This window comes from Acyrthosiphon pisum, chromosome A2 (assembly GCF_005508785.2).
Source record: "Acyrthosiphon pisum isolate AL4f chromosome A2, pea_aphid_22Mar2018_4r6ur, whole genome shotgun sequence".
NCBI lineage: Eukaryota > Metazoa > Arthropoda > Insecta > Hemiptera > Aphididae > Acyrthosiphon > Acyrthosiphon pisum.
This window is the reverse complement of record NC_042495.1, coordinates 16,667,578-16,685,354: the sequence shown is the minus strand read 5'-3', so window position 1 is coordinate 16,685,354 and position 17,777 is coordinate 16,667,578. Positions and strand designations below refer to the sequence as shown.

General features: G+C 29.3%; 2 protein-coding genes across 2 annotated transcripts; one reads left to right on the top strand and one right to left on the bottom strand.

The window, feature by feature from the left end:
* Nucleotides 1-5,626: 5,626 nt before the first annotated feature.
* On the top strand, nt 5,627-8,199 carry LOC103310609 (KRAB-A domain-containing protein 2-like). The gene is made up of 4 exons (XM_008189390.1): nt 5,627-6,104; nt 6,178-6,305; nt 6,361-6,546; nt 8,077-8,199. The coding sequence occupies exons 1-4, from the start codon at nt 5,627-5,629 to the stop codon at nt 8,197-8,199; spliced, it is 915 nt and encodes a 304-aa protein (XP_008187612.1).
* A 1,270-nt stretch (nt 8,200-9,469) lies between these two features.
* On the bottom strand, nt 9,470-15,081 carry LOC100569310. Its single transcript, XM_029490739.1, has 4 exons — nt 14,935-15,081; nt 14,317-14,363; nt 13,951-14,124; nt 9,470-9,924 (listed from the first exon to the last, which is right to left on the bottom strand). Exons 1-4 carry the CDS (start codon nt 14,963-14,965, stop codon nt 9,856-9,858), a joined length of 321 nt encoding a protein of 106 aa, XP_029346599.1. The 5' UTR covers nt 14,966-15,081; the 3' UTR covers nt 9,470-9,855.
* Between the last annotated feature and the right edge of the window lie 2,696 nt (nt 15,082-17,777).

The window sequence follows — 17,777 nt, the reverse complement described above, 5'->3', positions numbered from 1 at the left end:
CGTACATCACTTACTTGCAAATGTTCCGTTAGTGGCAAATTTTTAATAGCGTTACAAAATATTTTACTTGGTTTGGTACATATATCTCAGTTGCCTTGCGTTTCACAATACCAGTCACGAATTGTTTTTGGAGGTTTTGATCACTTAAAGATTTATGTTTATGGTTTAAATTTTGTTCAGTGATTATTTCGTCATCACCTACCGTTTTTAAAAATGCTGTGCAAGTTTTAACTGTACATCGCCACTTATCCTCACCCGAACTCAGAGGCCGATTAGTTTTCCGAAATTTAAATTTTTCAATTATTTTCAAGCTTTTTCCGCGCTGCGAAACGAATTGTTCAGCCATCGTGACTTCACTGATTAAACTGAATACGATATGTACTAAGTAGCCCCATGCCGGATGTAGTGATTGATAACCATCAGTAGATGCCGTATTACTGCAATAACTATTCGATAACGTGTTGGTATTTTTAGACAACACTATAATTTCTGTGATATAATTGCAAAAGTACACAATCATAGTGACCTTAATAATTCAAAAGTTTTATATATTTTACAAACGGCGCACAGCTGAAGTTGTAAGTACCTTTTAACATAGATACAAATTTGGGCGCAGTTTACATTATACCTTTTTAATATGGATAAAAATTCGGGCGCAGTTTACATTATACCTTTTTAACATAGATAAAAATTCGGGCGCAGCTTACAAAAAAAAAGGTCATTTAGGCGCAGTTTACGTATGCCCGTAGGTATAAGGTACCTGAAAAAACGGCTGCATGTTACTTGCGTCACAAAAATAGGTATATTTTTCAGGTAGTAAATTTGATCGGTAATTGGCGTCCCGTTTGCGGTACGCAAGTCAGATATATAATTATTATCGATATTATCTACTAAAGTCGATAGTATCGTGTCACTAAAATCTATAGTTCATAAACTGTGCTGTATTTATTAATTTTTTTTAAGCTATGGAAAAAATGTGTACCTAGTTCTAATTGGTCGCAATTAATGGATTTTATATAATTGATAGTTATAAGTTTGGATATCATAAAACTCTAAGCAATAACACTTTTCGACAGAAGTGTACTAATAAAAGCTGTATGAAATTAGATGTTCATGACTATTTAATAAGTGATACTACTTCACATACCTACTTCATATCAATAATTGACAATTTATTATTATTACATGTTATTATTGTAATTACAAAATTTAAAACATGCATTTTTATATTATTAATATAATTATTATTATTACCGTAATTATCATGACAAGAGTTATTATCATAACATATGTAATTTTTTTTTATTTATTATACTTCTATATTATTATAAATAAAAATAAACTTCAATGTATTTTTTTTTTAAATTTAAATTTTGATATCGATTATATTGATATTTTCGGGACGCAATTACGTAATAAAAAAGTTATACCGGGACGCAAATTGACTATGACCTTTTTTGAACCTTTATTTGAGAAACGCAAATCACCTACTGATAATAATTTCAGACGCAAGTAGTATGCTCCAGAAAAAACAAGATTCCAACTATCCCACACAGCATTTAGGAAATGGTAATATTTTGTGAATGTCTTAAAGAGGTCGTATAATGAATATCTAACTAATAATATATTATAAATATTTTCTTCTTATGATAAAAAAATATGGTACTATATTATGATTGCATAAAAATGTTGACTGAATATTTTTATAAAGTTTCCGTAAAAATGTTTTTTTAATATATATGTGAAATTTTGGGCCAAAGAATATAACTAAAATATTTCCTAATTATTTTTGCAACTTTTTAAAATTTTTTGACAACTATATTATTTTCCTAAAAATATTTTAACGATAGTAAGGAAAATTTTTTATGCTGTATGGTTACTAACTAGTGTAGGTAGTGTAGTTTATTAGTGTAGGTAGGTAACCTGTGATTAGCCCCTAGTAAATAGTAATTGAGACCAAACTCGGATGCTCCGAATAATTTAAATTAGATGCATTAAAAATTGCATTAAATTAATGTATGCTAGCGATCGATATCAAAAACGTTATTTGGAAACAATAGGAAAATAGCGTTTTTAAAAACGTTAATCAAAAACAATATATATATTATATTCTTATAACTTATAACTTTTAACTTTTAAGTTATAATAGTAACGCACAATATAGAAATGCACTTAAATAAGTATTCTTAATATTTAAGTTTTGAACAAAAATTATAATTTATGTAAAAATTAGAAAATTGAATTAAAATGTTTGAAATTAAAATGTTTTCAAAGTTTAAGATTAAAAAGTAAAGACAAGTGAAATTTTTTTTTAAATTTTTATTTTTCGTGGTATAAATAATTAAATAATGTAATAATGTATGGTACTATAATTTATTTTCGTTTTTGATTTCGTGATTATTTTTTTCGGTTTTTGGGATTTTTGTTATCGTTTTTCAGTTGTTTTTTGCTTATAATTTATTAATTGTTTTTTTCCGTTTAATAACTTTTCCATCCCTGGTTTTTACTGTATATTACTATACTGTATACAATATTTAAGGCACTTAACAATTTTTTAATCCTAATCTTAATATCTTCGATTTTCAAAACGGCTCTTTGAAACCATTCTTGGCCAAGCTAATCCCGGTTTTCAATTCCTCTAGTTTACACAGCAGATTTCCCTTAGCTAATGTAGTAATGTGTAACACTCAACACAGTATCAACGCACAAAATAAGTACTTTACTGTTTCAAGAACAGTTTAAAATATTTAACTAATTGCATTTGTTGTGTACATTATAATTAATATATTATGCTGCAAAATGCCTCGTCGTATTTACCCTGGATGAAGTTAAGATGAACCAAGAAAAACTACAAAGAATACATTATTCGCGTTGACTTTTATTTATGAAACTTCAATTCGTATAGGTATATAAGGTATACCTATTATGCGAGTTATGAGTACCTACCTACAATTTAAATTTAAATCCTTAGGTATAAAAAATTAACATTTTACATATTATTTTAACTACATAATAATTTGATAACATTTCCATGATGAATTTCGTTAACATTTTAGCTTTAAATGCATGTAAAGAAAAAATGTATGACTTGTATGATCTTTGGTATTTCCGAACTGCAATTATATTAAACTTATGAAGAAACTCTATTTGAGTTATAAAATCTATTAGATATAAATAGAAAAATGTTATAAATTTCTAGTTCCAATTAATTTTTAATTTCAGTATTACCTAATAAATGAAAAATATTATTCTTACGTGTAGCGTGAGCTTCTGTAAATTGTATAAAAAAAAAATTTTAATAAATTAATATTGATTTGAACAAGTTATTTCATTTGTCAGATCTTCCTGTTACACTCTGCTGTAGAATCGTATGTTATTGAAACACATTTTAAGCTTGGAAAGCACATCGTCTATGATGTTCCAAAAAGAAATGCAAAAGTCATCAACATCCAGGCCACATTTAGTTTTTATATGTTATAACTAGAAAATGAGATCCCTCTCCATTACCTAAGTCCTAGACCTATGCACATTGTATAAAATAGATTATATCTGAATAGGATGCTCATCAGTAATATATTATGGCAATAGTGCCAATAAGACACTGCTGCAGTTTAACCCTCGTTACAAAATAATAAAAGTTAATGAAAATTTTTTATTACGCTTCTCTGTAGATTAATAAAATGTATATTAAAAATGCATATGCGGTGCTCAAACAGATAGTGTGTTCACAGTGTTAACATATTATTATAATACACGTATCAGACAGATTTTTTTAGGTTTGGATTTAATTGGTTTTAAAATATCATAATAATATATACTAGGTTATAGGTATTCTTTAGAATTTTAGGGTCAATTCGTCCGTACTACCATTATGCGCCTCATCCTATATAATAAATTATATTATTAACATTATATTCGAACTGTGTCGACAGTCGCGAGTGCGGTGCAGTGAACTCTCAGCCACGGTTATGGTGCACTCGAGTTCTGAAAAGCTAATACCAACGTTGGGGAGTAACTTAACTTAAGTTGCAAGTTACTGTAACGAAATTACTTTTTAAGTAATTTGATGGTAATTTAATTACATTTTATTATAAGTAATTTATATGTAATTTAAGTTACTTTTTTGTAATAATTATTCCTAAATTACTCGTTACTTTTTTTGGTATAATACATTTTATTAAAACGTATTGATAATATTATGTGTAAATATTAAAATATATCATAATATAACTTAAAAGTTATTAGTATTATAGATTATAAGTTAAATTTTCTGAACTGTGATATTTTCGTTATAGCAATTGACTATATGTCATTTGACGATAAAGTTAGTAACTTATTTTCAATTACCTATGTCAAATAAACCTCTTATAATAATAACAATAAACAAGAAAATTTCACTGCGCTTATGATATTGGCATCTGAAAACGACATTCTTTAAAAAATTGATAATGAAATCTCTATTAATTCATTTGTCAAACAAAAGCGAGGAACAAAAACTTATAAATTATAAATTATAAATAAAGTGATCCATTATTCCTTATTTATTACTATGTGTACTTATGTATTTATTTATTATAATAGGCAGGTATATAATAATTAATAATATATTTGTCGCATCCATATCGCGTTATTATACGTTTCACGAAATGGACAACATTTTTATGGATAATATTTCGTGAAATGGATACCTATAATACCATTATCAACGGAACTTGTTCCGTCATTTGAATGTCCATACAGTAAAACTTAAAAAAAACTTTTATTTTTATAGAATATATTTATTCCTAAAAATTTAGTTAAATTATTATTTTTAAGTAAATGTTTTACAAATAGGTTCTTTAATACAAACTATTATTTATTTGTATGTGTGTGTCTAGTGTTTGAAAAGTGTGTTTAAGAAAGTAAAATAGTGCATATTATTTTTTCCTTAAATAAATAAATTAATGTCGTTTGACGAAAAAAATTATTTTTATAAAAAATTCGATTTATATTATAATGATAAACCTGGCAAAAAACCACACAGCATCGACGAAATAAATTCAATAATACAAAATTTAGTAAAATCCAAATTAAATAAGTAAGTTATATAATTAATTTAATCCAATTCGACATAAATAGATTATTGTACTTCATAATAAATACTATGCATATTTTTTTTACAAAACATTTAAATTTAAAAAAAATAAATTATGTATTTTACAATTAGAAATAAGAAAACGAGGCATGAATACTATCTTTTGGAAAAATTTGATGTTTTGAATATCGCTGAAAAACAGTACTTGATAAGAAAACAAATGGACAGAAACAACGAGGAATTAAGTAAATATATAACAAACAATCGTCATATTTATATACCTAGTGAAGTGCATTATTGATTATTAATAATTAAGGTTATTAACGATTAAGGGCGTCGGAGGCTATTTTTATTACAAAAACATATCTTTATATTTTAGGTATATAGTTGCTTATGAAGAATTTTATGAAAGGGTAAATGATTATCATATTCGAACTGGTCATGGGGGAAATGTCAAGATGCGAATGGCTGTAGCCAATAAGTACAATATTCCAAGACCCGCGATTGAAATTTTTTTTATCAACATGTGCGATATTTAATTGTAAAAAAAACATGAACCGTAAGTTAGTCATTAAACCAATTATCAGTAAAAATTTCAATGAAAGAGGACAAGTAGATCTGGTAGATTTTCAGTCACTTCCTGATGGGAAATTCAAATGGATACTGAATTACCAAGATCATAGGACTAAAGTCTTATCTTTACGTCCTCTCGAGTCTAAACGCACATCTGAAGTAGCTAATAATTTATTATCAATTTTTCTTACGTTTAGTGCACCAAAAATACTGCAGAGCGATAACGGTAGGGAATTTGTTAATTCTATTATCATCGAACTGAAAGAACTTTGGCCAGATTGCGTTATTGTTCACGGTCGACCCAGATACCCGCAAAGCCAGAGAAGTATTGAGAGAAGCAACCAAGACATAGAAAATATGTTAAGGGCTTGGATGAAAGATAACAAAACAAAAAAATGGTCAATTGGACTACAATTTGTTCAATTTCAAAAAAATAGTTCTCATCATCGTGTGATTGGTAGGTCATCGTAAAAGGCTTTATTTGGGAATGATCCAAAAGTTGGATGTGTAATGTAATGTTTGCGGAACAGAATGTTGTATGGAACCGCACTCCGTCGAAGCAATTTTATGTAATTTATGTGAGAAGAATATAAAAATTAAGGAAGCACGTCATCTAGGAGCTATAGGAATAGAAAAGCAAGCCGAAAAAATGTTACAAGTAAAATAACTTTGGTTTTTATATTTACTTAAAATATTTCATTATTTCATTATAGGATAGTAAGATCAAAATATCAACATTTAAAGTTGGAGATTGTGTTGTAATCTCGATTCCAAAGGTGGATAGAGGTCCTGCATACCCAGCTAACATTATTGGCGTAGTGATTGACCAAAAAAATTACCACATAGGAACTGAACATAACATACTAAAAGGTTGGTATGGTTCTGGAAATATACAAACAGCCAGATCAAATTTCATTGACTTAAAAATAATAATTTAACTAAATTTTTAGGAATAAATGTATTATATAAAAATAAAAGTTTTTTTAAGTTTTGCTATATGGATATCAAAATAACGGAACAAGTTCCGTTGATAATGGTTTAGGTATCCATTTCACGAAATATTATCCATATTGTGTAATTACGTGAAGTGGAGAAACCGCGGTTCCATTTCACGAAATGGATGCAAACGTTGTCCATTTCGTGAAACGTACAATAACGCGATAAGGATGCGACTTATTCATTTTTTCGTACATGGGTCTCATTCAAAACTTTGGCCCCTGAGCCTCAAAATGTCTTCATCCGGGTTTGGTTACAAGGGGGTAGAGGGCGTCCCCCGCCCTTGGGCTGTCTTTTAACGTTATTTGTTATCATTATATTTGGCTAAACCAAAAGGTTATTCAATTTTTGAAAATTCACCGCCCCCCTCCATTTTGGATGACTTCTGGATCCACTACGGAGCGTTGTTGGAACTATAATTAATAATAATAATAGTGTATAAGCAAAATAAGTATTTGTTAATAATTTCATATTGTTGATTGTCATTATTTAGTTTATATTGTCTTGTCATATTGACAACATGGTTATTAAGCTCCAGTGATATTTTTAAAAAAAAGTAACTTCTATTGTAATTGAGTTACTTTTTAAACTCAAAAGTAATATAACTTGACCAAATAAAAAAAAAGTAACTTAAAAATAACTTAGTTACAATTTTGATAAGGAATTAGTAATGTAACTTAATTACCCAAAATAAGTAACTTCCCCAACACTGGCTAATACGTAAGAGTACCCTCATGAGAAGTTTTTTAATTTTGATTTTAATCATGATTTTAATGCAAGAAGGCACCATCATGCGACTTTTATTGATGTATTTTTCAAAAGATTTTAATTTTTAATATGTTTACTATTTTATAAATAGATAAAAATAAATGAATACAGTTTGCTTTGATTATTTTGTTATCATGGGCTCTCGATAAATTTCTATACTGCATGATACTCTATTACCATAACACATGTGTTTAAGTTTTTTTATGTGTGAGAAAAATTGCCACTGCAAAAAAACCGGCGTGGGTGGGAAAAAGGTATTTAAATAAAAATGTGTACCCAGCGCAGCAAAATCCTAAACACGCCACTGCAATTAACCTGTAGGAATTGTGTTTTTTCAAAATAATAAATTAAACTTAACTAAACTAGTTAACAATTTATACTTAATTTGCACAAACAAGTATTTAAATAATATTCCACTGAAACTTAGGAGTTATGACTCTAATGAAACAATATATATCTGACGGTTAATGCCCGATTGTACGGTTTTTATACATCTAATGCCTTCGGGTAAACAAATATCTTTTTGTGTTCACATTAGGCTAAATCCAAAAGAACATAATATTATATTTTACATAATATATATACATATAATGAAATATAGCTATTGGTATTGACAATGGCATAGATATTTTAGATATATCATAACACTTAAATCAAATTTTAAGGCCGAAAGGGAAAAATCAGGAGACATAGATTGTGTCGAAGTGACAAAAAAGAAACAAAAAAAAGGCAATGTTGACAAATCAAAAAATAAAGACGTAAAACGAGAAAAAATCACGCCCATGTAAAGGTATACAAAAATGTGTTACCGAATTATTCAGTTTTCATTTTATTCAGTAATTTTGTAATATTAATATATTCGGTATACTGAGGTGAATTCAATGGTTGTTTAAGAACAATTTGAAATTTTCACACAAAATCGGTTAAGTAGTTTTTAAGATCCTATATAATATCGTTATACAGAATATATACATTCAACTCTCATATTTGTTTTAAGATATAATTTTTTTATTTGAAACCATAAACGTTACGATTTTATGGATGCTTTTACCTTATCTGCAGCCTCAGTAACTATAATGGCAACATTTACATATATACAAATAAAAATACTAATTTCTACTAATTATGTATACTATTTCTACTATAAGCAATAGCAACCATGTATAAACGAAAATCTCCATCGTAAATCTCAAAATATCTGTTTGAGCACCTCTCGATGTTCAACCTGCCAGGTCCAATTGTGAGTCTAAGCCATCCAGGGAACCACTCAAACGCACATAAACAATTTCGTCAAAATTGGTACAGCCGTTTAGGGAGAGTTCAGTGACATACAGACAGATATTCATTTTTATATAGATAGATATACATATCTTATACACAATAACCTAAGTATTAAATATTATTCTAACTAATGTTACGGCATTATCTTATACGATATTATAGAAACGAACCTATAAACTTTTAACTCTAAAGGCCAGATCAGAGTATATGTATAGGAATATAATATTAATTACAAAATTACTGAATAAAATAAAAACTGAATAATTCGGTAACAAATTTTTGTATACGTGGGCGTGATTTTTTTCTCGTTTTACGTCTTTATGTTTCGACTTGTCAACATTTCCTTTTTTTGTTTCTTTCTGTCACTTCGACACAATCTATACCTCCTGACATTTTCTTATCAGCCTTAACCCCGTCGTCGACTCATAGAAAATAGAAATTACAAATGAGCAAAGTATTTTAAAAACCCTTTAAAATTACAAACTTACTCATATGTTATAGCACACTTACTACTTTAAGTTACCTATATATTATATTATTAAAGATTAAATCAAAAGTGAACCACCATTTTTTAGTTTTTTTTTTTAATTTAAGTAAGATAATATCATATTATGTTCAATGATGACATACCTTGTTTTATGTTTTTAAAAGTTGATTAAATAGGTAGGTATACCTTAACTTATTAAAGATAATAATTAAAAATAAACCATTCTATCTGCTTGTAAATTATTCATTAGATTCAAGTAGAGTTTTGAATTTAAAAAAGTGAAATAATTTGATATTTTAAATTTTTGTTCACATCAAAAATTTAGCCACAGTAATTAATAATTTTTAACATGATCATTACCGAAATGTGCAGTTGATGATCATTCTGTTGACCGCAAAAATCAATTTTCAATATCAAAGTGAAATTCTAAATATTTTTTAACGCCAATACTCAGCAAGTAATAATTTGCATGTAAATGCAATGATACAATTTGGAATTTCACTTTTGATCATCACACATGTGCAATGTGAAAATTGTTTTTACGGATGAATGAGGTGTGCGAAAAGCGAATTTCGGCAAAAAATGTGTTCACCTTTATGTGAGCGTGATTTTTTTTCTGCTTTTACGTCTTTATTTTTTGATGTGCCAACATTGTTTTTTTTTTTTGCATCTTTTTTTATAATTTCATCACAATGCTTACTTTCTCCTGACTTCCTCTTGTCAGCCCTAACCTTGTCGTCAACTCCTAGAAAATAGAAATAACAAATTAACAAAATATTTTAAAAACCTTTTAAAATTACACAAACTACTAAGTTGTGTCAAGATAATATAATATATTATTTCCTGCAGTTCGTACAATTATCATTAAATCAATATAAAATATACACCTACCTATATGTAAACAATATAATATTATGTAAATATTATGTATCTATTGACTATTATTGTTTACAATTTATCAAAGTTGAAACCTTTCTACTGTATGGTATATATGCGATTTGGTTTGGGAAAAAATTGGTTCTACTCATGACAAAATATACTTTCTTATGGTTCCACCTAGATACCTACTTGCTATACAGATGCACAAAGTCCCAGGAGCAGGCGGGGGGAGCACTTTTTGTCTCCTCCCCTCAAATAATTTGGTGCTAGGTCGTAGGAATATCTATGTGTGTACATATGGTGTATCCTAGTAGCTGGTAGAGGTATACTTATATAAGAAAATCGTATGGCTTACTCATATACCTAAAGCAGTAAATACAGACATTTTTGCCATTAAATTTCTAGGTTCGACCCACGTAAAAAAAGAGATTTGCGACACTGCTATATTAGTAATACAGCAATGGAAAAATAAATAAATAATTAAGAAAATATCCTTAAAAATAGAGGCTGACAGAATGTCTCCACTTAAAAACATTCATTGTGCAGGTTATAACAATATCTATATTATTTATCAATGAATTTAAATTTAACACATTTACACTCCATTACTGCAGTGTTACATATAGTGACCTACTCATTGACGACTGACGGGGTAGGTTCTTATATATAGATACACTCAAACCTACTACCCATACATCAGAGCGACTTAAGACTTCCCCGGTTTCTCCAACTGTTATCACATTTAATTAAAGACGTATTACTACTACCTTCTATACCAGAACTTGAAGACTGGCTATGTGAAGCTCTTGCAGAATCCAAAACTTTGCAGGACTTCTTTACACGCCAGATACTCTAAAAATGAATATACCTACAGTATATATTGTAGTATATATGTAGTATATATTATAAGTATTATACCCTTATAACTAGTTTATTATTAATCATCGGTCACTTCTCGCATATAATTGTTATAAATAATATACCTACATTTCTAATACACATTAAGCTAAACATTAATTATTATGAATTATTATGGTAATTAATGTCACCGTATTATCGTATACCATATTATAAACCAGCCGTTTGGTCAGCCGGCTATTTCCTCAGCATTTAACTACTTGAATAAAAGGAAATGGTGTTCAGTTTTGGATCGGATAGGTGACCAATAAATATAAATAAGAATAGTTCTTAAATAGGTAATAATAATGTATATTGTACGTGTGTTGGCCGGGAAAACGTCTCTTCCCGAGCGTAACGCAAAACAATAATATTAATATAACAATAATAATATGTGCGATAATCCCAACAATGATAATAAATAACAGATTACCGGTCGGCACATGCGCCGCGGTGGGGTGGTGTATCGACGACGGTGGTGGATCAGCGGCAGCGACTGCAACAGCTGCGGCGGCGAGAACGGTACGACAGGCCAGTGAAGCGGGGGACGGTGGCTGTTGACGGCGGCGAGTGGCCGGATTACGTAACGCGAATTATGCAATCACGGCACTGAGAGCGGCGTCGCACGACGCGCACACAATGTCGATCTAGTGGCGGTCGCGATACGAACTATGGCCTATCGGAATCAGACGACTATGATGATCCGACACGAAGACGTAATAACGGGCGCGAGTAATAGGCGGCTAACACGCGACAACGTCTTTCGGTCGCACAACGGACGACGGGTCGACGATAGTCGCAACGACGTCGGAAACGATAAAACAGCGTCGAAAACAATATAAAACAATATAATAAATAGGAACGTGCGCGGATAAAGCACACCACACGAACCCGGGGTTGTCACTGAACGGCACCAGAACAACGGCCGGACGCGACACGCGCACGGTCAGCTCTCGTAGAGCGTACGGCAAAAACCATGACAAATAAGATTGTTGATTAAAATATGCGTATCACGACGGTTACTGACATACCTATCTTATTTGTCATGGCAAAAACAGGTTTAACGTCGCCGGCGACTCGTCCGGAGTCCCGCGTTCGCTGGCCGCGCGATGCGCCGTCTCGCGGGCCGGTTACCAAATCGTGCATTTGAAACAGCGGCAAGTTCGAACACCACCTATACAAGTTTAACTCAAAAGCAGAGTATACGTATATATTATAAGAATATAATATCAACTAAAAAAATACTGAATAAAATTAAATATGGTGTATAGCTTTATGTATTAGGTTCATAGGTATTATCCTATACCTATTAATAGGCAACGTGAGTGAGACAGTGTCTTGGTTTAATCTAAGCTGAGTGCTGATCGTTGGAAAAGAGCTCTTTCATATTCAAAAAAAACGCCATGTTATTTATCCTATATGTTTGGTGTTTGGAGAACAAAATATTGGACTTCATATCGAGGAATGAGTGTTGAGATACATTGGTGCCACAAATTAAGATAATATAGGTGCAGGATACGGAACGGAAAAGTCTTTTCAGTATTTTTCTGAGTCCACCCGCTTCTCACTGTTTGGCATTACAGCTGGCGCTTTACAGAATTGTTCCGGGTTAACCGGAACAATAATAGGAACTAAATGACAATAGTTCATTATTCTCCCGGGCAACACAGAACAATCCTATAAAGCGATAGTTGTCAAGAAGGTTCGGTCTTCACTTATGACACGTTCGTTCAGTATCCTGTATAATAAATTAATTAATTCGTGATCGGTACCTATACCTAAGTAAACAGCAAAATATTCAGATTATTTCATAACATCATATTTTATTTAAATGTCGAATGTCGCTATCTCGAATTTTTCGTAATAACTAACTCAATTGAAATCCCCTTCAAATAATTACAATTGCAATGAAACTCGTCATTAGATATTTTGAACTTTTTAATAGCTCAAACTGGCAACTGCAGTGTCTCTTTAGTTTCGACGTAACGAGAGTTTACTGCATTATATTCTGAGCCAAGCGATAATTGTGTTTGTTTAATATTATATTTAAAAAAAAAAATCAATTATAGCAAATGCAAAGTAAAATAATATTGTTCTGTTTACACATAACATAAGATACCTACTTTTACATAAAAATAATATTAATACCTATAATATTATATTCTTAATTTGGTCATGTAATGTATTATAAAATAGGTATATGATTATTTATACACTGAAATATTATATGGGTTTGGACACAATTACATTAATTAGGCACCTAGCATTCAAAAATATTATTAAACAATACAAATAATTAATATTATAATATAGATATATCAAGTTATAGGCGTTGATAGATTATACTGGAAACATGATTTTTAATTGAGTTAAAGGAAATAGAACAAAATGGATCAATATTTTTTTTTTATTATTTACTAAGTTCACGATCAGTGTTGGGAATTATCTAGATAAAATTATTTTTTTAATTATCTTATCTAGATAAAAATAATTAAATCATCTAATTATTTCATCTGGATAAATTTAATGGTTATCTGTGGTAATTTATCCAGATAAATAATATAATTATAAGAATATTTTTAAATATTGAAATAGCCAATAATTTATGAGAATCGAGTAGTGACTCCAAATACCAACATTATTATAGTTAAAAAAAAGAAATATTTACTAAAATATTATCAGTTTTATTTTGTTATTTTATTTTTATTCAAGTTGTATTAAAAATTAAAATTGTATATTATTTTAGTTGAAAAATAACATTAAGAATTTATTAATTAATAAATATTACCTAATTAGTAATTACTAATAAATTACATTATTTATAATATAATTTAAAAACAAATTATCTATTTTTTTTATCTAGATAAAAAAAAATTATGTTATATTTTATCTTATCTAGATTAAATAAATAAAACATGCGTAATGAACCGTATGATTTACATTGGTACTTTATATTTATAATATTATAATATTATAATAATATATAGGTACATACTCCATCCTTTTTTAAAACCAGCTTTTTATTTGGTTTTCGCTGAGGCTTTTCTGTCATTGCTGGCTTAGTGATTACGGGCAGGGGAAACCACGCCTTGTGAGCCACACGGCATTTAGTTCTGTCAGAAGTCGATTTTCTGACTAGTTCAGCTTCGGTTAAGTTTTCTCTGGGCAACTATAATAATAAACAGGATATTATTTATTTTCAAATGCAATCAAACGTTTAAGGAATAGAACGAGTCATGAAACTTTTTCCTGAAGTTAGGATAGATTTGGCTATCTACGCGTGTATTGTCGTAACATATTTTAATAAATATTATATAGGTAACAAAATATAGTTCATGGATTTATAAATATTAATACGTACCTCATATATTGTTTTAGAAGTCCGTGCAAGTTTCGTCTGTTGAATGCCTAAAAATGAATACGAAATGTCAAAATAGGTATAGAATACACTATCTAACTATTATAACTATTATATTTAAAATATACATAATAGTATATTTTACTTTAAGCAGTGATTAAACTGGCTAAAGAAGGGGGGCAGAGGCAAGGTTAAGCGTCCTCTTTGATTTAAGTCCCCGAAAACCGAGAGGACCCTTAACAAGAAATTATTATTAACGTGAAATTCTATATAAATTATTTTTGATTTGTCTTATTAATAAAATGTATAAAACTAATACATGTTAAAATTTAAAATACATTTTTATAACATTTCAATTTATAATTTACAATTTATTTTTACTGAGTAAGCATAATTATATGTGTATATGTTGGATCATTTTTTTTTTGGAGAAAATATAATTTATGAGTATTACAAAAAATTCCTATTAGTTATTACGTACCTACTTATATAGTTATTATTTGCTAAAATAAATATAATTAAATTTAACGACATTTAACGACAAACGTGTTTGAAAATATAGATAAGTACCTACTACTTATAAATACTTAATCCTTGCGTTAGATTTTAAACTACACTTACTAATGTTTTTATACTTTCCGTTTGTCACCATCGTGTTAACTGAAATGACTATAACTGAATTAGTGAAACTAATTGAATCGGTAAGTAAATAGTTTTCTAATCCAGTAAAATATACTAGTAGCGGGTGAATAAACAGCCATACACGAACAAAATATTTTCGATTAATAAATTAATGTTGATTGAGTTTCCCAGTCGAACATTCGTTAATAAACAAATAATATACATAGCCAGAATACTAAAAAAAACGGCGATCGAACACATCAATCATTGCTTTTTTTAAATTATTTTTGCATACATATTACATTATTTATATAATGTAGGTAGTTATCTATTTAAATTCTTTTGGATGACTTAGATAAAATAAAATAAATATTCATTTTACACTTACTATAGTATCAAAATAACTATAATATGCATATATAGCCATATTTAGGTAGGTATATCTCAAAAATTTAGGTATGCCTACCTTGCAAATAATTGGTACACCACTACTCGTATACCACTGAATCATCGCTATTTCATAAAACTACTTATTGTGAATTTGAAATTTGAAATTAATACCGTGCCTATATTTTTTTTTTGGTTACACTATAAACTACTAATAGAAACCTCGTTCTAAATTGTTAATGTATTTAGCTATACAAATTAGACAATTTATAAATTTTTGATTACAAAATGATTTTTTATCGATATATTTATAAAAAAAAAACTAAAAAATATTTCAAATTTCAAATGCTAAACTAACTTGAAACTGGAGTTCTCCCAGGTAAGCGACCTATCACCAGATACATTCAATATTTTTACGGCTGACATTCGTAAAATCGCATATACCTACTATTATGGGAACCAATGCAGATGACACTACAAATCTTTCACCTGGAAATGATAACCCTGTAGATGCAATTAATTTTCTACAAACACATTTAAACTTAATTGATGAGTGATAACTGGTCATTCAATTTTAGAATTAAGATAAACTCAGACAAATCAATATATATATAGTTATAACTGTCCGTCTATTGTTAGCTTTTTTTTTTTGTCCAATGAAATTGTTATAACTGTTTTCGTCTCCAACGATAATAATATTATGATAAATCCATAGAACTTATACTCAGATTACGGGGTCTATTGATAAATCATAATATGTTATTTTTGACTAGATAAGATAAATTTTAATTTTATATTAATAGTAACCTCTTACAAATTATAGTTTTTTTTTCAATTTATAATTGTACATTTTAAGTTAAGATAAGAACTAGGTGATTACAATTTAGTACTTACTTTCTTATAGTTAAAACAAAACAAACACATTTTTTAAAAGTAGATTATAATATTAAATAAATCTTAAAAATCGGGTAAGCGGAAGTCGCTATAATATTACTATGTATATATTTGATGATATTGTGATTAAAGAAAATTTATTTTACTAAATAGCATTAGTACAACAGTAGGTTAAATTCCTTTTTAGCAAAAAAATTAAATTTGAAAATATCATTAGGTATATACAATTTTATAATTTACCCTACACACGAATAATATTTTTAAATATTACAACAAAATAACTGAAATCGTAATTATTGATTTTCATATGTAATTTCGTCCAAATTTGAACTTACAATATCTATAAAAGAGTCAAAACATTTTGAAAATGTTATTATGTATAGAAAATTACAAAATACACATTTTATGAAAATTTGAAGTACCTACTTACGGTTAATAGTTTTTGAATAACGACAAAATAAGAAGATTTTTATACGAGAATTTGTTAATATGCGGGTGAATATCCCGTATTAAATAGTGAACACAACTGTGGAGGTTTTTATTATAGGTGGGTATGAGTTTATGTTATATTATGTACAAAGCGTCAAAGCAGTGCGTTTTCTTTTTTACAATTTATTATTGCAATAATTGTATGTTGAGACATTTTTTTTCTTCCTCGTACTACCTATGAATTGTTAATTTTTCTGCATGTTTAAATATATTTTTAAATATGTTTATTCATACTCATATTCATGAGTCGGCAAGAATTAGCTAAGGTATACTCAGTGGTCAAAATGGCTCAAGATAAGTGGAGGGATGCCTTACAATTTAGATTTCCTGATATCGTCATAACATTCTTCTATTCATCATATAACAAAAAAGTAGAGGGATGCCATCCTTCCGTATCCCCCCCCCCCCCACTTCGAGCACGGGGTATACTAATTCATATTAAAATGTGTGAGATGGACAAAAACATAATATATATAAATACCTAACCATCTCAAAAATATTAATAATAAAAAAATCGATACCCTAGACCTAACTAAGCTTTTGTAACGTATACAATGTAGAAATTAATAACAATAACAATTAACAACAACAACAACAATAATAAATTAATATTATTTCGTTTATCGTATCTGTTGTTAAGATTGTTACGGTTTTGTTGTGGTTCAGTGGTGCCGGGTGGACCGGCGAACGCAATTATAATATTACAGTCATTCGCCACGGCCAGCGGCGGGAACGTAATAAATAATAATATTAATTTATTTGGAAACCGATCACATGGCGCCATCTAGCGGCTTTCCGATGCGGGTCTGTCGCGCTCGGCGGTCGGTCGGACTATGGACAGAAACGGTGTAGGTACCGTCGTTCTACCTTGTCACGGTGTCCAGTTGGATGCTAGATATATAAGCTACCAGTTTGACACCACTGTGTAAGAAGGTCTGACGCGCGGTTACCGCCCAAATCGCCGAATGGTGAAAAAAAAAAAAGTGGACATAAAACTGTTTGAGGCGCGCTGCGTGAGTACACACTCTGTCGTATCTATTGTGTAGCACCTCTAACCAATCCTCGCGGTGCCG